Source organism: Dendropsophus ebraccatus, chromosome 3 (assembly GCF_027789765.1).
Source record: "Dendropsophus ebraccatus isolate aDenEbr1 chromosome 3, aDenEbr1.pat, whole genome shotgun sequence".
NCBI classification, from domain to species: Eukaryota; Metazoa; Chordata; class Amphibia; order Anura; family Hylidae; genus Dendropsophus; species Dendropsophus ebraccatus.
In genome coordinates, this window is record NC_091456.1 from 26,094,070 (window position 1) to 26,118,730 (window position 24,661).

General features: G+C 45.1%; 2 protein-coding genes across 2 annotated transcripts; one reads left to right on the forward strand and one right to left on the reverse strand.

Annotated features, from left to right (window-relative positions):
• Window positions 1-355: 355 nt before the first annotated feature.
• LOC138786993 (phospholipase A2, minor isoenzyme-like) lies at window positions 356-7,306 on the forward strand. The gene is made up of 4 exons (XM_069964084.1): window positions 356-415; window positions 3,232-3,391; window positions 4,392-4,516; window positions 7,143-7,306. The coding sequence occupies exons 1-4, from the start codon at window positions 361-363 to the stop codon at window positions 7,259-7,261; spliced, it is 459 nt and encodes a 152-aa protein (XP_069820185.1). The 5' UTR covers window positions 356-360; the 3' UTR covers window positions 7,262-7,306.
• Window positions 7,307-8,116: 810 nt separating this feature from the next.
• On the reverse strand, window positions 8,117-22,973 carry LOC138786995 (hydroxysteroid 11-beta-dehydrogenase 1-like protein A). Its single transcript, XM_069964087.1, has 6 exons — window positions 22,733-22,973; window positions 22,306-22,436; window positions 19,987-20,098; window positions 14,354-14,542; window positions 13,114-13,257; window positions 8,117-8,376 (listed from the first exon to the last, which is right to left on the reverse strand). The coding sequence occupies exons 1-6, from the start codon at window positions 22,815-22,817 to the stop codon at window positions 8,162-8,164; spliced, it is 876 nt and encodes a 291-aa protein (XP_069820188.1). The 5' UTR covers window positions 22,818-22,973; the 3' UTR covers window positions 8,117-8,161.
• Between the last annotated feature and the right edge of the window lie 1,688 nt (window positions 22,974-24,661).

The following is a 24,661-nucleotide window of genomic DNA, read 5'->3' on the forward strand; positions in this document are numbered from 1 at the left end:
AAAGTGTGTTTTGACCTGCACAGGCAGCACCATTTGTGTTTTTTTTTTCTCTTTGCATATACAATGTTATATAACCGATATATTTACTAATATCTGCTTTGCTTTTGTGAACATTCTGTGATGTTAAGCCTTGTAAATACATGGCAATAAACAACGCCATACAGAAACATGCTTATGCCATAAGCAGTCGACTGATTATACAGGTGAGATGTATCTATTCCTATGAAATAGCTGTAAAAAAAAAAAAATGAAGGTCATATAAGTGAGAAAATGTGCACTTGGCAGCAGGGTGTTGTTAGAACACAATGACCCTGAAGTGTGAAGGTCGGGGTTTTACTATTTATAGGGGTAGGGCTAATCATGCACCGAGTCTCTACCGCCATGATGCTCCGATTCCTTGCTGTTCTCCTGGCAGGTAAGCTTTTACAGGGCGTACAACCCGTCATATTATTCTCCATGTGTTCCCATGTATTGTATACTGCTATAAAGAACACCTTTTTAGACATGTTAAAAAAACAAAGCAGAGGTAGAATATACAGTATGAACCAATGAAATGTTAGCCAGAACCTGATTGGTTGACCTTACTTCCATCAGGTGTGAGTCGTTCCAAATTCCCTTGTGGTTAAATTTTCCGAAGGGGGCAATACTGAACAAACAGCAGAATAGCCAGTTATTTATACAGATAGTACATTGCTACAATTCCATAACATAATGTTACAAATGAATATATTTTGTTACAAGTTTATATATCTGTATAAACAGATGAAAACATGACCTAAGCAAAAAAAAAAAAAAGACAAAAAAACAACAACAAAAAAAGACCCTATTTTAGACAATAAAAAAATCTAAATGATGCCTAATATCTACGCAACAAGGGACAAAGGTTAAAATCCTGATGTACTGTGAGATAACATAAGTAACAATATAACAGGGACCATAGGGAAGCAATAGGAGAGTGAGGGACTCATGTAATGTATAGCCACTAGTGGCCACTTGGTGGCAGCAATGTGCTGCTGATGTGCAATAAGCACTAAAATTGTCAGTTTTGTGGCTATATTGATGATTTACCAATACTACTGTATCAGAGGGGCTAGAGGAATGTATCGCTCACAAGCCACCTCATTGGTTTATAAGACTCTCTAATAGTAAATAATTAAAAGGGGTACTCCAGCTAAACTTGGTTTAAGAGCGTTTTGCAAGAAGAGCTCACAGTTTTTCAAACTTGTGACTTGGTTTAAGAGCATTGCTTTGGTTTAAGAGCTCCTGGTATTGGGTGGGAGTGTGAGTGGGGGAGGGGCATGGTCTGCATAGCGGGGTCTACAGCCCTGTACTCTGACCCAGGAAGTCTCCCTCACCTTCCAATTTATAGCAGATCTCTTAAAGGGGTATTCCAGGGAAAATCAATAATTTAGCGATGGAAAGGGTTAACCAAGGTTAACCCTTTCCTAATATACTTACCTGTCCGTTTTTGGCCCCCCAAGGAGATCTCCCGTCCGGTCACGTGATGGTCCAAGCTGTGACTCGCGGATCCTCTTCTTCCGGTTCGGTGACGTCACCACCCGGCCGGCGACTGACTCTTTCTTATTAGCAGCAGAGCACTGAACCATGACTGACTTGTAGTGTGTAGCCAATCAGGGTTTAGTGCTCCTGCTGTACGAAGTTAGCCGGGTTCTGATCCCCCCGGCCCCCTCCTTCTCTATCATTACAGCGATCCCCCCGGCCCCCTCCCTGTGCTATAAGCCCGATCCTCCTGGCCTTCTCCTTCCTATGTAATCTGTCCTGATCAAAGATAGGTCACCCGCACCCCCCAGTGTGCTGCGGCGCCGGCCCCCGTATCGGCACTTATTGTAAGCAGCTGTTCTCAGCTGACAGGCGCTGTGTGTGTGTGTGTGTGTGTGTGTGTGTGTGAGGCAGGAGAGAGTTCATGCTTGCGCTGTGTACGGAGCAAGCATGAACTCTCTCCTGCCTCACACACACACACACACACACACACACACACAGCGCCTGTCAGCTGAGAACAGCTGCTTACAATAAGTGCCGATACGGGGGCCGGCGCCGCAGCACACTGGGGGGTGCGGGTGACCTATCTTTGATCAGGACAGATTACATAGGAAGGAGAAGGCCAGGAGGATCGGGCTTATAGCACAGGGAGGGGGCCGGGGGGATCGCTGTAATGATAGAGGAGGGGGCCGGGGGGATCAGAACCCGGCTAACTTCGTACAGCAGGAGCACTAAACCCTGATTGGCTACACACTACAAGTCAGTCAGGGTTCAGTGCTCTGCTGCTAATAAGAAAGAGTCAGTCGCCGGCCGGGTGGTGACGTCACCGAACCGGAAGAAGAGGATCCGCGAGTCACAGCTTGGACCATCACGTGACCGGACGGGAGATCTCCTTGGGGGGCCAAAAACGGACAGGTAAGTATATTAGGAAAGGGTTAACCTTGATTAACCCTTTCCATTGCTAAATTATTGATTTTTCCTGGAATACCCCTTTAAGGGTGGGACTTGCATCAGGGGACAGGACTGTGGGGGTAGTCTCTTTATAGCTGTAACCCCTCTCTCCCCGGACAGAGAGTGCTGCTATACTGTGTCCACATCTGCCCTGCTCATTCCTTCATACTCCCTGCAGTCTCTGTCAGTCCTTGTGTTTCCCATCCTCTCCATTCCTGCTATAATGTTCCTGCACTCACACTTAGCTATACACACTGCTGCTATAATGTGCCTGCACTCACACTCAGCTATGCACACTGCTGCTATAATGTGCCTGCACTCACACTCAGCTATACACACTGCTGCTATAATGTGCTTGCACTCACACTCAGCTATACACACTGCTGCTATAATGTGCTTGCACTCACACTCAGCTATACACACTGCTGCTATAATGATTATAAAATGATTTTTGGGGTGTGGAACCAATTGTCTACATTTCAATGATTTCTTATGGGAAAATTTGCTTTGGTATAAGAGTGGATTTGGATTACAAGTACAGTCCCGGAACAAATTATGATCGTAATCCAAGGCACCACTGTATATATATATATATATATATATATATATATATATATATATATATACACACACATATATATCTCCCTTGTCTCACGATTATCAAGGCTCAGTAAGCGAGCACCAATCCAGCAGATTGGTGCTCACTTATATTAGTGATAGGGCCATGTAATACAGCCCATAGTGTTACTTTGTTAGTAACATAGTCTGTTTCTGTCCCAGTGTCCTGCGCCTGTGCCTATCCAACCGACTGGGCGCTCTGGAATTTTCACAGTTTGATCAAATGCGCCATTCCTAACAGTTCCCCCCTGAAAGACTATAACAATTATGGATGCTATTGTGGACTTGGAGGAAAGGGGACTCCCAAGGATGCTCTGGACAGGTAAGTATGAAGTCCATGGGGGAGATTTATTAAACATGGTGTCAAGTAAAACTGGCTCAGTTGCCCCTAGCAACCAATCAGATTCCACCTTTCATTCTTCACAGACTCTTTGGAAAATGAAAGGGGGAATCTGATTGGTTGCTAGGGGCAACTGAGCCGGTTTTTACTTTACACCATGTTTGATAAATCTCCTTACATGTGTATGGTTATTTCTAATGAATAGACATTAGTTATGCAGTTATGCAGCTAAATCCTGATAAATGTATACAGTGAATTGCTTAGGTAATGCTATGCTTTGTATATATTTTCTGCACCACATATTACTAAAACTAGCCATGTAACACTGGATTATTTTTCCCCACTTTTTTAAACTTTTGTTTTCTTTCAAGACAACTAGTCTCAGAAAAAGTGCCAGAGATTTCTAAATACTTCTATTAATAAAATCTGCTGTATGTCCTACAGGAAGTGGTGTATTCTTTCCAGACTGATACAGTGCTCTCTGCTGCCACCTCTGTCCATGATAGGAACTGTCCAGGGTAGTAACAAATCCCCATAGTATACCTCTCTTGCTATCCAGACTGGAAAGAATATGCCACTTCCTGTAGAACATACAGCAGCTGATAAGTACTGGAAGACTTGAGCTTTTTTAAGTCAAAGTAAATAACAAATCTCTGGCACCAGCTGATTATTATTTTTTTTTTTTTTTTGTTGGAGTACCCCTTTTAAAGGAAAATGTTTCCTAAGATTTTATTCCCATAAATATGGACCTCTTTTTTCCACTATAAATGTATAGAGGAAAGTTCATGGCAGGACACCTGTAACAACATTTTATATGTGTGTCTCTCTCTCTCTCTCTCTCTCTCTCTCTATATATATATGTCTTTAAATGCCTTTATGATGGAAAAATAAGTTTAGTGGTTTATGTACTTATTACTTTACATATTGTAACATTCAAGATGACAGAAAATCCAAGAATTGAGTATTCATATTGTATTTGCAGATGCTGCCAAGTCCATGACGACTGCTACTCGCAAGCCATGACGCACCCCAGCTGTGGTGGCTCATTGGATCCATACGCCAGAGGTTATGACTATACCTGCTCAGGAACAAGTATCACCTGTACATGTAAGTATATGGAATAAAATTAGCTTATTATATGAGATAGTAAATGTATTTTAAATAAAAATACAGTAATAATAGTAATAGCTAAAATATTTTTTACCAAAGCTAGCAAGATCTGCTGACAATGTAAAGTAAATAAGGGCCTCCTGACCGCCCCATGATGGCAGAGGACAATGAAAAACTGGATCAAGGCACATAGTGAAGAGGGCTTTATTCACTATGGTCGGGGAGGGGGGTTCAGCGCTGGGTCCTGCATCGCTGTGCTCCGGTGTCCGGTCCCCAGCCGCTTCCTGGTCAATGACATGGCTAGAGACATGACGTTTCAAGCTTGCTTGGTCATTGAGCGGCAGAGGCGGGTCATGTCTCAAGCCACATGATAAACCAGGAAGAGGCCAGAGACCGGAGCAACATGATGCGGGACCCAGCACTGGAACCGGGAAGGTAAGGGGACGTTTTTGCTTTCATCCACCCCCTTCCTGGCTATAGTTAAAAAAGCCCTACTGCCCGGAGTACCCCTTTAAGCTCCATTAATTCAATGGCACAGAGTTCCAAAACCCAACACAAAATAGAGACAAGAGTGGTGCTGTCTCTGGAAGAACGTGGCCCTGTTTATCCGCAGCAGATTTGTAAGTGCGGATTTGATGCTGTGTTCATTCATTTAGTTAAATCTGCTGCGGATCCGCAGCGGATTTTCTGCTGCGATACAGTAGGTGTGAAGGCACCCTTAGGGTTCTTTTACATTTACAGATTTGTCGGCCACAAGCAGCTGCAAACAAATACCGATCAGTGAGATCAGTGCTCGTTTGCATCGCCTTTACACAGCACAAGAAATCGAGCAGCCAAGCTGCTTAAACGATCCTTGTATCTAGCCATAGTCTAATAGAGACAGGCAGCAAAGCACAGGAACCTGTATTATCGTGTCAAAGTCAGACAAATGGAAGGACTCAGAAGCTGAAAAACAGATTATATATATATATATATATATATATATATATATATATCATGTAAAAAGAGTAAAATAATATCACCAGTCCAGTCCTCCTGGGCCACAGACGGTTCCTTATTAGGAACCTGAGCAAAAGCTAAAAATAATACATATAAAGATGATGATGATTGTAACTCCTCACCAGCATGACCTTCCATAAAAGAGCTAAAAAGGTTAAAAAGAAATGGAAGAGCGTAACCCATTTCCAGATACCACCTGTTCCACAGGAGGACAAAAATACACAGTGGGACTATGGAGTAGGCAGTATATAGGTTGTGCAATTAAATTGTTAATTGATACCATCTGTTCTATCACTGCAGGAAGAGAGAAACTTCCCAATGCTGTTGTTGCTGCTTGGGTTGCTAACATATTTGTAGAGATAGATGGTACCTGGCATATATCGCTGTGCTTCCAGAACATAGAAAATGCTTTTATTCTCTGGTACAAAGTGTCAAAGAGGCTTTCACAAGCCTCTGATGTGTTGAGGACTGTAACACCTCCTTGCTCCCCCTCCCATCCTTATTGCTGATTGACTGAATGCTTCCAATGCTGAGCACTGCTTAGGGCCCTTTTACACAGAAAGATTATCTGACAGATTATCTGCCAAAGATTTGAAGCCAAAGCCAGGAATGGATTTGAAAAGAGGAGCAATCTCAGGCTTTCATGTATGACCTGATCTCTGTTTATAGTCTGTTCCTGGTTTTGGCTTCAAATCTTTGGCAGATAATCTTTCTGTGTAAAAGGGCCCTTACAAATCTCATTTCTGCGATGTGCAGTGCAAAACACTGAAGCATTGCCCAAGCAAGCATAGGGATGGGAGGGGAAGAGAGGAGGCATTACAGCCCTCAACACTTTGCACTGGACAATAAAAGATTATTTCTATGTTATGGAAGCACAGACACATATATAACAAAGGTACCATGTGATCTAAAAGCCATGTCAGCAGTTCGAAATGTTAACTGCAGCTAACAGATTCCCCTTTAAGGCTATGTTCACACTACGTAAAACTACGGCCATAGTTTTGAGGTTTATGCCTTGGCTGCAATATATACGAACTACGGTCGTACAATGCACACTACGTATCAGACAACGGCCGTTGTTTTCACGGCTCCGTGAAAAATTAACATGTCATTTATTTCCGGCTGGTAATGTTCCAACTACGGCCGTGGATTTCAATGCGGCTGCGCACGGAATATTTATTTCTGCAAAATTAAACTTTATTTTGAAATAAAAAAAAATCTGTGTGGTTTATTGGGCTGAGCGCAGTATTCCAAATAAATGACTTGTTTCATCCCGCTCAGAAACAAGCTAGGAAGCAAAATTATACAACGGCCGTTGTTCCACCACTAGAACGTATGGCCATATTTCTACGGCCGTAGTTTCAGGCACACATGTCCGGCCGGGTGAAACCAACGGCCGTTAATTTACGTAGTGTAAACATAGCCTAAGGGTGCGTTGACACGTACAGGATCCATTGCAGATTTGATGGCGCAGATTTGAATCTGCTACAGATCTGCTGCGGATCCTCTATGTGTCAGTGCACCCTTATGAAATCTTTCAGATCTGTAATTTAATGTGCAGTCTAGCAACCAATGCAACCATTCTAGCTCCTTTGACGGTGCCGTTTCTTGTGTCTCCCAACAGCTTATAGTGATGCCTGTTCCCAGTTTATCTGCAACTGCGATCGAACGGCCGCCATGTGCTTTGCAAAGTCTCCATACAACCCTGCCTACAAAGACTTGGATAAGAACAAATACTGTTAAGTGACAGTAACATAAAGTGAACTTAAATAAAAGCATAAAACCAAATGCCTTCCTGGTGTGTGTTTCTGTTTGCCTACCAGTGGTGGTCACCCTATCTCACTGTGGGGTCCCAGATGATGCCCTGTACTTGTGTCATATCCTGTGTGCTCTGATTGTGTCATATTGTAGTTTATCATACAGATGACAAGCAAAATGGAAAATGAACAGAGATAGTTTAAAGGGGTACTCCGGGCAGGAGGGCTTTTTTAACTATGGATGGGGAGGGGCTCGATGAAAGCAATGACGTCCTCCCTGGTTCCAGCCATTGGTTCTACATCATCCAGCGCTGGAACCATCAAGGTAAGGGGGCGGTGCTGCTTTCATCCACCCCCTCCCCTGCCATAGTGAAAAAAGCTCTCCTGCCAGGAGTACCCCTTAAAACTGACAGCACTTTTACTACACATTACAGCAATGACAGGTTAAACAGCAGCTGTAGTCCACAGTGCATGTCAGTAACTGAGGCTATAGAGGTCACCAAAACTCATAAGCAGGCTTGAAACATGTAACATTTGAGTAGGGATGGTCCGAATCTGCCAAGGTTCGGGCCCGAACGCTCGGCATCAGATTCCTGCTGTCTGCCCGCTCCGTGCAGCGGGTGGATACAGCGGGAGGACCGCCTGGAAAACTGTGATACAGCCTATGGTTATGGCTGTATCCCAGTTTTCCAGGCGGTCCTCCCGCTGTATTCACCCTCTCCACGGTGCGGGCAGACAGCAGGAATCATTACTGAGAGTTCGGGTTTGTACGAACCCGACCCGAACCAGGTTCAGACCATCCCTACATTTAAGCATAAATTATTTAAGAAAAAGTGTTCCCTTTATGATGAAATAAAAATTGGAGCATTTTATTAGTATAAGAGTTTCAATGAATATTGTCCAGCACAAAAAAATTATCAAGTAGTTTTCCAATGAGAGTTGGAGCCCAATCTCGCAACAACACCAATGGTTTAATACCCCAGAAGGGATAAAAAAGTTCTGGCTGACGTAAAACGGCGGCTTTAACCACCTCAGCCGCACACTCTTCTTTGGGTGATGCAGACATGGTCACTTTGTCGCCTACTTTCCTCACAGCATTCTCTGAAAAATAAAAAGAGATGTCACAAAGTTTTACCATCAATCAGTAGACTTAAAGCGAATGTACCACTTCAACCCATATATTAAGCTTTTCATACGACCTGATGCACACCGCCGCGTAGATTCCGATGGTATGCTCCTTCTTTCAATCCGCCACCCAGTTCCCGAGATCTGCACCATTTTCTAAATATGCATATGAGGTCATTTGGTGCACTGGAGGCGGGCACCGAAATCTCCTCCCCTGGGTGGCGCATGGCTACTGTATTCACCCAGTCCCACCTTCTATGTCACGTCCGTCAGTAGGCTCTGACGACAGAGCTCATAGGCAGCACAAAATCACACATAGAGTCAGGCTGGGGCTGGACTTGACACAGAACCATATTCGTCCTCAATTTGGGTGTGGGTTTTGTAGCGCAATTCTATTGAAGCGAACAGAGATTAATTGTAATACCGCACACAACCTGAGGACAGAGGTGGCGCTGTTTTGGCAAGAAAATAGCTGTGCTAATCCTGGATAACTCCTTCAAAGATTGGAGTTTATACAACAGTTTTTAGTAGTTGTTGAAGAGATGTAGATGCGATCTTTTCCCTGACTGCTACAATAATCTCTTGTTTGACTCATTTAGTACTTTTTTTAATATTATACAGTGTTTAGGAGACAATCCAAATGTAAAAAATGGGTTATATTTTTTATTTTTGCTTTGCTTACATCACAGAATGTAACGCCTGGAGTAGTGGATCCACTGGACCGTCACCAGCGATGGCACTAACCTCACCAGGGAGCGGAGTCTAAGGGGCCGCTGGTTTTCACCAGAGCCCGCCGCAAGGCGGGATGGACTTGCTGCGGCAGGAGACCCCCAGGTCGCTACCCCTGGCTTGGTTGCTGGTGACGGCAGGCGAGGCGTAGCAGGAGCCGTAGGCAGGAGATGATACTGGCAATGGTCTGTAGGTGAGACCGCAGGAGACAGGCTGAAGACAGGAGCAATAGAGTAACGGGGAAGCAGGAACCAGGAACAAGGACTAGGGACCAGGTAGTGGACAGGAATCAGGAACAACAGGGAGCTGGACCAAACGCTATGGGAAGCATGTAGAGGCTCCAACCCAAGGGACAGGGCATGCTGGGATTTATAGGGGAGTGATTGGTGCAACTAACCAATTAAGGGCGGACTGGCCCTTTAAATCTGAGACAGCCGGCGCGCGCGCGCCCTAGGAGGCGGGGACGCGCGCGCCGGCCGGCACAGCGACAGACAGGAACGTGGAGAGGTGAGGCGCCCCCCGGGGCCGAAGTAACAGCAGCGCCGGGTCCCTGACTATGGATACCGGCTGCTGCATGGGGCAGGAGACGGTCGCGGCGGCGGCCCGGAACGCGGGACGCCGCCGCGGCCGTGACAGTACCCCCCCCCTTTGGCCTCCCCCTCTTTCTTGCCTGCAGATGGCACAGGAAGCCACAAAGTCTTTGACATCTTGGAACAGACTGGACCACCAGTAGTGACGGGAGATCCGTTGGCCGGTCTTACGGACTCCAGAGTGCCCGGCCTCCAATGAGGAATGTCCCCACTTCAAAATACCTCTTCGAAGCGCAGGGTGAACATGGGTCTTTCCGGGGGGTATTCTCTGAAGAGTAGAGGTGACGACTGGTACTAGGCGATCAGGAGGTATACTGTGGCGAGGGGATGTGGATTTGTGGATGAGATCCTTCTCGGCAGAGAAGGCATCCGCCAAGTCTTGGTCTTCTGCCGGTAGGCCGGATAGAGGCTTGGCGGGGTCAGGTGACGACACCGAGTACTTGGTCTGAGGTGACTTGAGACACTGGTTGGAACAGTCCTGTCCCCAACTGATAATCTCCCCAGTTCTCCAGTCCAGCTTAGGAGCATGTAATTGCAGCCAAGGGAGTCCCAGGAGGATGGCGGGGGATGAATGGGGCAGGACGTAGAAGGATATCTTTTCCTGATGTAAAGGACCCACCTGGAGGACTAGAGGTGCGGTCTGGAAATATATCTGGTCGGTAAGAATCTCGCCCGTGACCGAGGAGATAGTCAAGGGCCTGGCTAGTTGGATCACGGGTAGCCGCCATCTTTGGACCAACGTTGCCGCAATAAAACTGCCTGCTGACCCAGAATCGAAAAAGGCAGTAGTCTGGTGATTTTGTCCTGAGGGTGACTGGATGGAAACCGGCATAGACAAACTTGGAAAGGTAGCGTTCACGCCTAGGGACACCTGTCCCACCGGACCTAGGTGCGAGCATTTCCCGGACGTTTGGGGACGTAGGGGACATCTCAGCCGAAAGTGATCCGAACCACCGCAGTAGAGGCAGAGATTCAGCTCCAGACGACGGATTCTTTCATCAGGCGTCAGGTGAGCCCGTTCCACCTGCATGGGAATCTCAGGAGAGGGCTGGGACATCGGAAAGTCAGGATTCTGGAAAACCGGCGCCAGCTGGGGATGGCGACGGGAACGGCTTAGTAGATGTTCATGCCGAACCTCCTCCTCCCTCTCCGAAAAACGAGTGTCAACTCTGGCGGCCAGTAGGATGGGTTCGTTCAGGGAGGTAGGTAGGTCTCGGGCGGAAAGCACGTCTTTCACTTGACTGGATAGGCCCTTCTTGAAGGTGGCTATTAGAGCGGCTTCATTCCAGTCCAATTCAGCCGCCAGGGTACGGAACTGGATGGCGTAATCGCCAACAGAAGAGCTCCCTTGAGAGAGGTTGAGGAGAGCAGTCTCGGCTGAAGAAGCACGGGCAGGTTCCTCAAAGACGGAGCGAAACTCGAATAGGAAGGCCCGGAGATTGGCAGCAACAGGATCATCACGGTCCCACAGTGGCGTGGCCCAGGCCAGGGCTCTACCCTCCAATAGGCTGAGCACTTTAGAGCGCTCGGTGGAAAACTGACTACTTAAAAGTTCAATATGCATGGTGCACTGAGTCAGGAATCCTCTGCACAACTTGGAGTCACCAGAGTATTTGCTTGGAAGAGCAAGTCGGAGTGTAGAAACAGCGTCAGGAGGTGGTGTGCGCTGTAAGGCGGCAGTGAGTTGCTGGATCTGCTGCGACTGTTTCTGGATTTGTTGCGCCTGTTGAGCGACCACTCTGGCGACGTCACGGAGATCAGGCACCTCGCCGGGATCCATGGTTGGAGCCTACTGTAACGCCTGGAGTAGTGGATCCACTGGACCGTCACCAGCGATGGCACTAACCTCACCAGGGAGCGGAGTCTAAGGGGACGCTGGTTTTCACCAGAGCCCGCCGCAAGGCGGGATGGACTTGCTGCGGCAGGCGACCCCCAGGTCGCTACCCCTGGCTTGGTTGCTGGTGACGGCAGGCGAGGCGTAGCAGGAGCCGTAGGCAGGAGATGATACTGGCAATGGTCTGTAGGTGAGACCGCAGGAGACAGGCTGAAGACAGGAGCAATAGAGTAACGGGGAAGCAGGAACCAGGAACAAGGACTAGGGACCAGGTAGTGGAAAGGAATCAGGAACAACAGGGAGCTGGGCCAAACGCTATGGGAAGCATGTAGAGGCTCCAACCCAAGGGACAGGGCATGCTGGGATTTATAGGGGAGTGATTGGTGCAACTAACCAATTAAGGGCGGACTGGCGCTTTAAATCTGAGACAGCCGTCGCGCGCGCGCCCTAGGAGGCGGGGACGCGCGCGCCGGCCGGCACAGCGACAGACAGGAACGTGGAGAGGTGAGGCGCCCCCGGGGCCGAAGTAACAGCAGCGCCGGGTCCCTGACTATGGACACCGGCTGCTGCATGGGGCAGGAGGCGGTCGCGGCGGCGGCCCGGAACGCGGGGCGCCGCCGCGGCCGTGACACAGAAGGTGAGGCCTAGGTATCATTTTGGTCTGTTGAGTGAGGCCCAGTAGAAAAAGCTTAGGAATCCCTGGCGTATAAGACACTCATCCCCTCCTCTTGTGGTATGTGTAAGCCTCTGATAATGTATGCACTATATATATATGGAAGGTATGTAGGCACAATGGGGCAGATTTAGTAATACTGTCTAATTATAAGACTAAAACTGCCGGACGGGCCGAATGGTGCTCTGGGGGAAAAGAACGCCCCAGTGCTCCTAAAGGGTTAATTTGCATATTTGTATAAGATTGAATTACACAAAAGGGTGGGCACTTAAAAGCGTCAGAAGACCGGGGCCAGTTTTTTTTTTATCTTGTTGTCTGTTAGGTAATGGGCAGCTTTTTGGCATATTTTACCTTATCTTCTTTTTTTATCAGGTACAAAAGTGGTGGCTCACTGTATAGTGGCCATGCCACTGCAACTAACTTCTCACTGAAGTGAACATCTGGCCACCGCGCCTGTGCCAAACAGCGCCAAACAGCGGGTTGGGGAGGGAAGATGGGCCATCAATATGTGGAATTAGAGGACTCCTTTAGGGTACGTTTACACTTACCGGATCCGCAGCTTATTTTCTGCTGCGGATCCGCAGCAGATTTCATTTAAATAACTGAACACATCATCAAATCTGCACCATCAAATCTGCTGCAGATCTGCTGCGGATCCTGTAGGTGTGAACACACCCTCAAGGTGCAGCAGATCCGCAGCAGATTTGATGGTGCAGATTTGATGCTGTGTTCAGTTATTTAAATGAAATCTGCAGCGGATCCACAGCAGAAAATACGCTGCAGATCCAGTAAGTGTGAACGTACCCTTAAAAATATGTCAAAGACTCATTTACAGAAAGGTCTTAGTGCATGGTGAACAGTACCTGAGCAAATGGCATCAACCTTACCTGTATCAATATATCCCAGAACGGCCACCGTGACAGACACATTACTCTTGTTCAGTGTAAATTCTCTGCGAAGTGAACTATAGAAACCTTCCAGTCCAAACTTGGCTGCACAATAACTGGTTGAAAATGGTGCCCCAATACGTCCTGGATAGAAGGAGAAGACCTATGTTCAAAACATGTTGCTGCTGACCCTCCTTGAATTTAGCATTCCATATTAAAGAAGTAAAACATACTGGGTAAATGGATAAAAAAAAAAAAGACAAACGCTGTTACAGGGATGGTGCAGTCTAATATTTTTACCCATTTAATGAAGCCTGACCCAATAACAACTGCTGCGTTAGGCTATGTTCACACTACGTATACGAATAAATATGTTACATTGCCGTCTAAGGAATCCCTAGCGGCACCGCGAGAAACTGACACGTCAGTTTTCTGCAGCCGCTATTCATTGAACAATGTGCAATGCAAGGCTGCCAGCAGGGCCATGCATTGTGTGCACAGATGGTTAACACATGAACACCGGGCTTGAGGACACCAAGGAAGCCTAGACAGGTAAGTACATTTCTATATTATTTTTACACCAAATCACTCTGTTCAAGTGAATGGCAGCTGAGCTGCAGGAACCAGGCCCAGGCACAACACAGGGAACAGAGCCAACTTAGCCAGGCTTACGGCCTTGTTCTCTGTGTAGTACAGCTGCCAGGTGTCAGCACCCCAGCAACCAGTCCTGTGGATAGGCCATCAATCTGTTTTACCCAGAAAACCTCTTTAGGCTATATTCCCACTTCTGGAACACAGCGAGGAAAGACAGCCATTTTCTAATATAGACGGACACTAATAATAATCATGATCATTAATAGCTGCTGTCTATATTACTATATTAATAAGCTTTGTGTTCTAGGGGATTGGGTTAATGTGTTATCTTTGGAGGGTAATTTCAATGTCCCTGGTGGTCTAGGATGGTGAAGAGGGTTCATATTTGTAGCTCATATCCAATGAGAAAGTCCAATCATCTCTCTATGGTCTAGCACTGTCTCCGTTCAGAGACCAATACAGGGCATGGTTATTGAGGCTTGGGAGGAAATCTTTGCCTTACTTAGGGCAGGGATTTAAAGGGGATGTGCAGTTTTGATCCTGCCTATTCTTATAGATATGGTAGTTTACACTGAATCAATATACAATAGTCCTAATAATAAATCTTTATGCACAGTACAAATAAGGTACAATAACATAAAATTACCACTCAGCGAAGACATAACAACAATGCTCCCTTGGGATTCCAGTAGCGCTTTTAGAGCTGTGGCCGTTAGTTGGACGTAACTGAGAAAATTTACATTGTTGGAACTTAGCACGGCCTCCATGTCACCTTTAAAGGATCCAAATGACGCCCCTCCTCCTATATGGTTTAACACCAGATAGTCAAGGCCACCTAGAGATATTAGAAAGAAAGCGTAAATAAGTGGGGAATAATTAAAAAAAATATTACTGTGGCTACACTGTATGTGGCTAGTATACAGGTCCCAACTCCAAGCATTTGGTATCAGGTGGAAGAACTGGCTACATGGAATAGGTTAGGAGAAAGAAAAGGCGTTCTCCGCTTAAAACTTACTTGTCGGATAGGGGACAAGTGAAAGATTGCGGGGGGAGGGGCACGACAACCTCTGTGTCCCCCTGCGATTTCCAGATTAGCCCCTAACACTCCTTTGTTTTGTATACAGCTGTGGGTCGGCATGTGACCCCCAGCTCTATTCATTCTCTAAGGAGCCACTGGAGAAAGAAGAGTACAGCACTCTGCTCTTTCCAGTGGCCCCATAGAGAATAAATAGAGCCGCAGGTCACGCACCAACCCACAGCTGTAATTAAAAGAAGCTAGCGGCCAATTTGGAAATCGCCAGGAGGACAGAGGTCAGACCTCCCACAATCTCTTACTTGTCCCCTATCCTGTGGGCAGTGGACAAGTAAGTTTTAATCGGAGACCCCCTTTAAAGAAATGTATTAATAAAAATTACCATGTATTAAGCATCTTGATAAAAACCTTTGATCTACAAGACATAACTTGGTGTTCAATAGGCTACAATGGAAACTGTAAGTAAGTAAATGATTGGCAAAATAACCTACTTTATGGCTTAGAGTGATGCACAATCTGGGCTAACCACGCAGAAACCACAAACCAGAAAAACCAGGCAGGAGAACCAGAAGACAACATAAATGCCATTCAACTTTTTCCTATCAGTCACTAAAATAATTTAACCCCTCACTACAGCAACCAGTTTGTTTCTGGTGTTTTTCTTAGATATTTTTTTACTTGCACCTTCTGAGAGACACAATTTTCATTTTTGCTTTATGGGGATTGGTCCGGAGTCTGATTAGGAGCCTGTATCTGACCTATGTTTTGTATGTTTATTTATTAACTTTTTTTAGTTTGGTCTAGTAGTCTGTATTATAGCACCTTGTCTAACTCTACAGGTCCCCATACACTTAATACTTATGTCGGTATAAAGTGTATGGGGCTCTACCGAAACTCCCAAGACAGATGATGATAGTAGAGATAGAAGTCGGGCGTGATGAAATTTCACTGCCTGACCCCTTTGCTCTCAGAGAGATAAGCTATCACCAGAGCTAGCTGGCTGCAGCTTTACCCTTCCCACAAAGAACACACGAACGTTCGAGTGTATGGGGCAGACAGTAGAGATAACATATCGGCTGATCGTTTGGCCAACATTTATTGAAGATGTATGGCCACTGTGGCATGGTGGGACTGTAAGAGGCAGTTCTATGCCTCTGGAGTGGGAATTGGAGTTCAGGTGGAGCTCCTGCTCCAGATACTCCACTCCAGTCCAAGAGCTAATGAGGCTCTGAAACCACCTGGTGGAGCTCTATTAGAGACTCCAGAGCTTCCCAGGTGATGGCTCCCAGGTGAAGACTCCCAGGGTGGGAGAACACAGGCAGTGCTAGGCCTGTGGGAGCTGCAGACAAGAAGTCTGGGTGAGACCAGTGGACCTGGTGATATTGAGCAGTAGGCTCAGGAGTGCAGCTAGGGAAGCTGTAATGTGTTATAGTCAGTGGCTAGACGGCCTAGGTTTGTTTTATTTTGCAAAGTGTTGCTGGTCTCTGTTTTGAACTGATAAATAAAGCTGACTGAGGTCAGTATAAAACCGTACAGTGCTGAATGGACTGTAATTTGTGATGTGCCAACCGTCTCTGACCCGGGAGATGGCGATCCCAGCAAGTGAGTAACCCCCAGATTGTCACACCACCTTAAGTTCTGTTTTTGTTCTGTTCTAAGTCTGGAATCTGTTCTAATTCTGGGGTCTAAAATTGGATTTTCACATTAATTTAGGGAGTTTGTTTTAGGAGCCTGTGGATTTGCTACTGGTCTGGACAGAGGTGGCAGCAGAGAGCACCATGTCAGACTGGAAAGAAAATACCACTTCCTGCAGGGCATACTGCAGCTGATAAGACCAGACCTGGGAAGACCTGGGATTTTTAAATATAAGTGAATTACAAATCTAACTTTCTGATACCCCTTTAAATAGAACTAAGGCATGTCTATGTAATATATATATATATATATATATATATATATATATATATATATATATATATATATATATATATAATCAGAAGGCCAGGGTGTAAGAAATAAACAACTGCAGATTAGGCTGGGTTCACACTACGTTTTTGCCATCCATTTGTTGCATAAAACACATGAAAAACGGATGCATGTGTGTGCATGCATTTTGATCTGTTTTTTCTTTCAATACCATTATATAACAAAAAGGATCAAAACAGATCCGTTTTTATTTTATGTACACAAAAACTTGGTCAACCTCATTATTGTGTCCGTTAAAAAAAAAACGGATCCGTTTAGATCCGTTTTTTTGTTTTGTTTTTTATAGTGGAATTCAATAGAAAAACGGATCAAAATGCATGCACACACATGCATCCGTTTTTCATGCGTTTTATGCAAAAAAATGGATGATAAAAATGGATTGCAAAAACGTAGTGTGAACCCAACCTAATAGTGGTACTGCGTTCTGCAGTTGTTCATTTCTTACATCCATCCGTTATTCATCAGTTTTTTTGCAAACTGGTACAGCTGCATTAGAGGAAAGCCAGCTGTCGGAGACACCCAGACTCTCCAGAGAGAAGGCAGCAATGCTTTATTACTATCTCATAGGGGAATGATGTGCAGCAATCACCACTTAGGATCAAGTGCTCTTCACTTTATTAAAATATCAGCCAGAGGTACAGACTGCCTGTTTAACATTTGCATGCATCCTCCTTGCTCCCAGGAGGAAGCTTGCAAAGAATTGGCACAGAAAGTTCTTTCATAACAGTATAGTGCAGTGATTTTCAACCTTTTTTGAGCCGCGGCACACTTTTTATACTTAAAAAATCCCGGGGCACACCACCAACCAAAATGGCACAAAATGACACTAAAACAGTACATATTATACATATAGTTCACGGAGTTCACTCTTGGGGGTTTTAAATCAGCTTCTTATCACCACAAGAGCTGCTTTTTAAGCCCTCAAGAGTGACATATGCCGGGCAGAGATCCTTTCAATAAATTATTCATTTTAAAAAAGTGAAATAAAAAAGGATAACCCCCTCATATATACAATCCCATGTAACCTCATACATACAGTGCCATGTATTCCCATATATATAACAGTCCCATGAAAACTCATACATACAGTCCCACGTATATGAGCACATAATTATCAGCACCATATACTGTGGTGATGTGCACTGTATAGCCACAGTATATGGTGCTGATAATTATGTGGCTCATATAACTGCAGTATAAAGGGGTACAATGAGACGTACTATGGCCATGAGGCCAGAGTACAAGTGCCCCCTGCTTTGCCCTCATACAGTAATAATGCCCCCTGCAGTATGCCCCATATAATAATAATGCCCCCTGCAGTATGCCCCATATAATAATAATGCCCCCTGCAGTATGCCCCCATATAATGCCCCCTGCAGTATGCCCCCATATATTAATGCCCCCTGCAGTATGCCCCCATATAATGCCCCCTGCAGTATGCCCCCATATAATGCCCCCTGCAGTATGCCCCCATATAATGCCCCCTGCAGTATGCCCCCATATAATGCCCCCTGCAGTATGCCCCCATATATTAATGCCCCCTGCAGTATGCCCCCATATATTAATGCCCCCTGCAGTATGCCCCCATATATTAATGCCCCCTGCAGTATGCCCCCATATATTAATGCCCCCTGCAGTATGCCCCCATATATTAATGCCCCCTGCAGTATGCCCCCATATATTAATGCCCCCTGCAGTATGCCCCCATATATTAATGCCCCCTGCAGTATGCCCCCATATATTAATGCCCCCTGCAGTATGCCCCCATATATTAATGCCCCCTGCAGTATGCCCCCATATATTAATGCCCCCTGCAGTATGCCCCCATATAATGCCCCCTGCAGTATGCCCCCTGCAGTATGCCCCCATATATTAATGCCCCCTGCAGTATGCCCCCATATATTAATGCCCCCTGCAGTATGCCCCCATATAATAATGCCCCCTGCAGTATGCCCCCATATATTAATGCCCCCTGCAGTATGCCCCCATATAATGCCCCCTGCAGTATGCCCCCATATATTGCCCCCTGCAGTATGCCCCCATATATTAATGCCCCCATATAATGCCCCCTGCAGTATGCCCCCATATAATGCCCCTTGCAGTATGCCCCCCATATAATGCCCCCTGCAGTATGCCCCCATATATTAATAATGCCCTCTGCAGTATGCCCCCCATATAATGCCCCCTGCAGTATGCCCCCATATAATGCCCCCTGCAGTATGCCCCCATATATTAATAATGCCCTCTGCAGTATGCCCCCCATATAATGCCCCCTGCAGTATGCCCCCATATAATGCCCTCTGCAGTATGCCCCCATATAATGCCCCCTGCAGTATGCCCCCATATATTAATGCCCCCTGCAGTATGCCCCCATATATTAATGTCCCCTGCAGTATGCCCCCATATAATGCCCCTTGCAGTATGCCCCCCATATAATGCCCCCTGCAGTATGCCCCCATATAATGCCCCCTGCAGTATGAGAATATGCACCAATAGTTTTAAAAAAAACAAAACAACAAACCATCATACTCACCTAATCGGCGCTGTGTGTTCTCCCTCCTCTTCAGGCTCCGTCCTGTGAGCCGCGGCGACTGAACCTCCGGCAGGCGTGATGACGTCACATCATCACGCCTGCCGGAGAGGTCACGTCCCGGCCTCCCATAGGCTGCTGGCATGAAGTGCCGCGGCCTATGGGAGTCAATGTCAGAGCAGGACGCTGACAGGTCCTGCTCTGACATTGTGCGCGATTGAATGTTTCGCCCGCTCACTGTGTGAGCGGGCGGAACATCAATCCATCGGCATATCCCTAGAAGCTGCGCGGCCGCAGCTTCTAGGGATATTAAAGGGACAGTTTCTAATTTCCGACCGGGATCCCGCGGCACAGCTGGCGGGTTCTCACGGCACCCCGGTTGGGAAACGCTGGTATAGTGTATACAATGTATAAAATAAGAAATTAAGACAATACAAAATAAATAAAAAAAAAAAACTTTTTTTTTTATATAGGCATCCTGACATCTTCAGGGGTTTATAGCCAAATTGTAGCCATGAGGGTTCTAATCAGTAGTGAAACATGTTGGGGAGATTTCTAGGATATTATTTTAATTATTGAATTACCCTCAATGAGAATTGCAGCCACACAGACAATATTGGTGTGTATATACTGTATAATATATATATATATATATATATATATATATATATATATATATATATATATATATATATATATATATATATATATATATAAAAAACAATTTTACCAAGTTTTTTAATTGCCTCTTCGGACACATTCTTCGCTGAAGTCAAGTTCCCCATATCAGATACGACGTAGTGGGCAGATCCTGCTCCTAACTGCAGACACTTATTTACCACCTATAAAATAAGATAACATTAAAAAAAAAAGCAGAATGCCATTGGTCTAGACCACACACTACTACTGTATTTTTATTTTATTGACAGTATATGTAGATGGTATTAGAAAAGACTACAGATGAAAAATAGTTGCATCTGTTTATGCTGTTTTTTCTAACCTTATCAGGACTTCCAGTATTTTTGCTTGCAGGAATAGCATAGCCTGCAGCACTAATTTAAATATACCAGCCTCCATTATGCAACAGAACTAGCGTTACTGAATGCTCATATTGGGTAAGATGAAGGAAACCCCTTGTGCAGACTGTGATGCAGTGTTTATGTGCACTACTGTGATCAGAGTTAGAAATAAATTCTTATTGCTCTGAGGCCCCATACACATTAATGATGGGAAATCTAGTATACTAATCTGCAAATCAGGTCTGTTGTGCACTGGAGGTTGACCAGTTCAAAGATATCTCCTCCCCCCTGATGATGCGTGCCTCCCACTCTGATGACAGTGCTCGAGATCTGAGCGCACTGACAGGCTGGATACTGGAGGAAGGACTGGGGAGAAGAGGAGGTGCTCGTCATCTCTATAGGTTGCAAAATGCCAGGAAAAAAAAAATTACAAAAAGACTGTAATTAAATCGAAATACTTGACGGAGAAAACAGAACTACAGTCTAGGCTCCAGCATGGCGGAGGAGCCTTACAGGCGATGGAGCATTGTTGGATCTGTGAACTATTGAACTAAATGTGCCAGAACTGAGCTCAGCAGTGCCACCTATGGTAGTTACAGGTACTGACTCATGGTGAAAGTATGAGGGAGAAGAAAAACAGTAAAGCAGCAACTGGCATATTAAAGTGACTCTGTACCCACAATATGCCCCCCCCCCAAACCACTTGTACCTTTTAATCCAAGATCTGTCCTAGGGTCCGTTCGGCAGGTGATGCAGTTATTTTCCTAAAAAAAACAACTTTAAACTTGCAGCCCCATGCCCAAAGGGAGCATATGTGCCCTAACTTTGCACCACCCCTCCGTCCCTCCTCCCCACCCTCTTCATCATTAGGAATGCCACTGGAACATTTTCTCCATGCTGAACATTGCACAGGTGGCCTAACGATCCAGCCCATGTGCCGTGCTGACACAGGTGAGGAATAGGAGACAATCTGCCTGGAGCATTCCTAATGATGAGGAGGGTGGGGAGGAGCGACAGAGAGGTTGTGCCAGCCTAATGCATACACAATCTAGGCCACGCCCGTTGGGCACAGGGCTGCCAGTTTAAAAGTTGTTTTTTAGGACAATAGCTGCATCACCTGCCAAACGGACCGCAGGCCAGATCTTGGATTAAAAGCAGCTATCTGTAGGTACAAGTGGTTTTGGGGGGGTCAGATTGTGGGTACAGAGTCGCTTTAACTGTGAGAGACAGAATCTATTTTTTAAAAGGTTGTGTATTCTAATTTTGTTCCTTTTCATCTGTATTGACAATATGACTGTTTGTATGCATATTTTGTTATCAGTGGTCAAATAAAAAAAGATTTAACATTAAAAAAAAAATCACACTGTATGATTTTTATATAATTAATTTGCTTTTTGTTGCATGAAATAAGTATTTGATCATCGAGCAACCTGCAAGGATTCTGGTTCTCAGACCTGTTATTATTATTTTTTAAATAAACTCCTCCTACTCTGTATTACCTGTTTTAAAGTGAATGTACCATTAGGTACATCACTTTTTTTTTTTTTTTTTACTTTTACATTGGCCAATCAGCGTCGGCATGGGGATCCCCATGGTGCAATCCCTTTTTTTTTTTTTTTTTTTAAAGCCACCCAGTTCCCTTTGAACACTGACCCGATGCCCCCCTGTGTGATCATATCCCCTCCCATCTGTTACGTGGCTCCATACTGACATGCATGTCATTTTTTAGTGGAGGGCAATGGAAGCGGAGGCGTGTGAGCTATCCCATAAAGACACTGTGTGACACTGAGGCAGGCGGGAGAGCTCCAACGTGGAATTTCGCCCTGTTTTACTCAGTGTGAACGTATCCTTAAACTGCAATTCTAAGCATTGTGTACTTAACAGATGTGACCAGCTCCAAGTGGCCTTAGCTGTATTGTCAGTGTAGGTAACTTAGCACTAGTCATTGTATTATTGACACCCAATCGTGTTATGGACCATGTTGTGTAAGACATATATATACATGGAAAGATGAATCTGTACTGACATACCTCCTGTAGTTGTTTAGCCCTTCTGGCAGTGACCATTACATGAGCCCCCATTTCTGCAAATTTATAGGCAATCTGTTCTCCAATCCCAGTACTGGATCCAGTCACTAGTACTTTCTTCCCTTTTACCATGTCTAGAAGCACCAAAGTTACAGAAATGAAAAGTGGCATCATGCCCAGCTTTATATATATAGTGTATATACACAAATACTGTATACACTGAGAGCAGAGCGGCATGTGCTACATATCCGATATGCATTGAAAGGTAAGATACAGCTGACACTGCAATCACTTTATAATATGAATATAGTACTATATACTACTACATACACTATATAATACAGTACTATATACTAATACAGTTCACTATATTGAATACAACAATAAGCACATGTATTAAATCTATTACCATAATATAAAACATACTTACCTGGAGTTATGGTCTCTGTGCTGTAAAAGTAGTGGGCACAAAGCCCTATGAGCAGAGAGGAGAGAACCAGCTTTATCCCCGCCATGCCGCAAGACAAGTGGTTGTCGGTAACAGAAACGTGAGCACAGGCTGACGCCGTTCACTTAATTTATAACCATCGAGTCGCAGCTCGTTTCCCAGACTCTGGCCTTGATACTTTTACAATGAGGTTAAAATGCTCCTCCCAGGTAAAAGTCTGACAGCCTCTGCAACAAACATACCCAACCGTGACTGCTGTATACAGGTTATATGGCTAATTCTAGAATAAAGTTATTGAGATCAGCTACAGAAGACACGATAACAGAGGCGGGCCTTATGGGTGAGGCAAAGGGTAATACCTAAAGAGGTTAGTTAACAATGCAAGCAAATAAAAGGGTATACTTTATACCAGGGATGGGGAAGCTTTGTCTCTCCAGCTTTTGCTAAACTTTTTTAGCTTCGCTTTGGCTGTCCAGGCATGATGGGTATTATAGTTCTGCAACAGCTGAAGGGATGAAGGTTCCCCATTCTTGCTTTATACCCACAACCCACCTACCTTCTTATAAACATTTTTCTTAAAGCAGAAGTCCGGGGAAAATTTTTATTAAAATATTGTATTGCCCCCCAAAAGTTATACAAATCACTAATATACACTTATTACAGGAAATACTTATAAAGTGCTTGTTCCCTGCACTTACTACTGCATCAAGGCTTCACTTCCTGGATAACATGGTGATGTCACTTCCTGGATAACATGGTAACATGGTGATGTCATGACCCGACTCCCAGAGCTGTGCGGGCTGTGGCTGCTGGAGAGGATAATAGCAGGGGGACACTGAGGGACACAGGGCACTGGAGGGACACTGAGCATCCCTCTGCCATCATCCTCTCCAGCAGCCACAGCCCGCACAGCTCTGGGAGTCGGGTGTGACATCACCATTTTATCCAGGAAGTGACATCACCATGTTATCCAGGAAGTGACATCACCATGTTATCAGGGAAGTGACATCACCATGTTATCCAGGAAGTGACATCACCATGTTATCCAGGAAGTGACATCACCATGTTATCCAGGAAGTGAATCATTGGTGCGGTAGTAAGTGCAGGGGAAAAAAGCACTTTATGTGATAAGTAATAAGTGTATATTGGTGATTTGTATAACTTTTGGGGGGGCAATACAATACTTTAATAAAAATTTCTGCTTGACTTCTCCTTTAACTAATCAATGAAGACAGAAAACCCCAGCTCCCATTTTCACCAATGCCAAGCTCCTTTGATTTCACTCCTTGCTTCTGACCTGCTCACAGTGAGTGGAACAAACCACCACAAAGTGACCAAATAATACCAACGTCCAGTCACTGAAAAGCCACACTATCCAATGACTAATACAAACAATATAGTAAATTAATAATGCTATAAACCTTGATAGAGTCTTAAATACTGTTGTTCAGTGATCAAATAATAGAGCAATACAGTGACAGAGTAAGGGTACTATAACACGGGCCGATCAATATTGTAAACAAGGGACGATCTAGATTGGTGCTCGCTACTGGGCCTATTAAACGATATGTTAATCGTTTAGTAAGGGCTGCACAGGTAATGTATTGACTGTTTGTTCAATCCTCGGCTTTGCATCCCTATTACACGTAGTGATGCTTGGTCGGCCACCAATGATTTTAGGTCTGGACCAGAAGGAACGATCGATCAGCAGATGAGCGATTCATTGGCTGATCGTTGTCTCTATTACATGGTGCAATAATCGGCGTATAGGGCCCTAACAAAAGTGAATGGACACTAAGATAAAGTAAAATAAATGGCAGCCGCCCTGCTTCATAGAAAGTCTTATAGCCCTATTTTTACGGAACGATTATCGTTCATAGACTCGCTCCAACGTCCGCTCGTTAACGAGCA

Bases quoted from the DNA above. Each gene is read 5' to 3' on its own strand.
- LOC138786993 (XM_069964084.1), top strand. From the start codon at position 361: ATGCACCGAGTCTCTACCGCCATGATGCTCCGATTCCTTGCTGTTCTC. The intron at 416-3,231 runs GTAAGCTTTTAC...TTTCTGTCCCAG, and splicing joins CCTTGCTGTTCTCCTGGCAG to TGTCCTGCGCCTGTGCCTAT. The intron at 4,517-7,142 runs GTAAGTATATGG...GTCTCCCAACAG, and splicing joins AACAAGTATCACCTGTACAT to CTTATAGTGATGCCTGTTCC.
- LOC138786995 (XM_069964087.1), bottom strand. From the start codon at position 22,817: ATGGCGGGGATAAAGCTGGTTCTCTCCTCTCTGCTCATAGGGCTTTGT. The intron at 20,099-22,305 runs GTATGTCAGTAC...CTTATTTTATAG, and splicing joins GGGCTAAACAACTACAGGAG to GTGGTAAATAAGTGTCTGCA. The intron at 14,543-19,986 runs GTAAAATTGTTT...TAATATCTCTAG, and splicing joins AGAGGCAATTAAAAAACTTG to GTGGCCTTGACTATCTGGTG.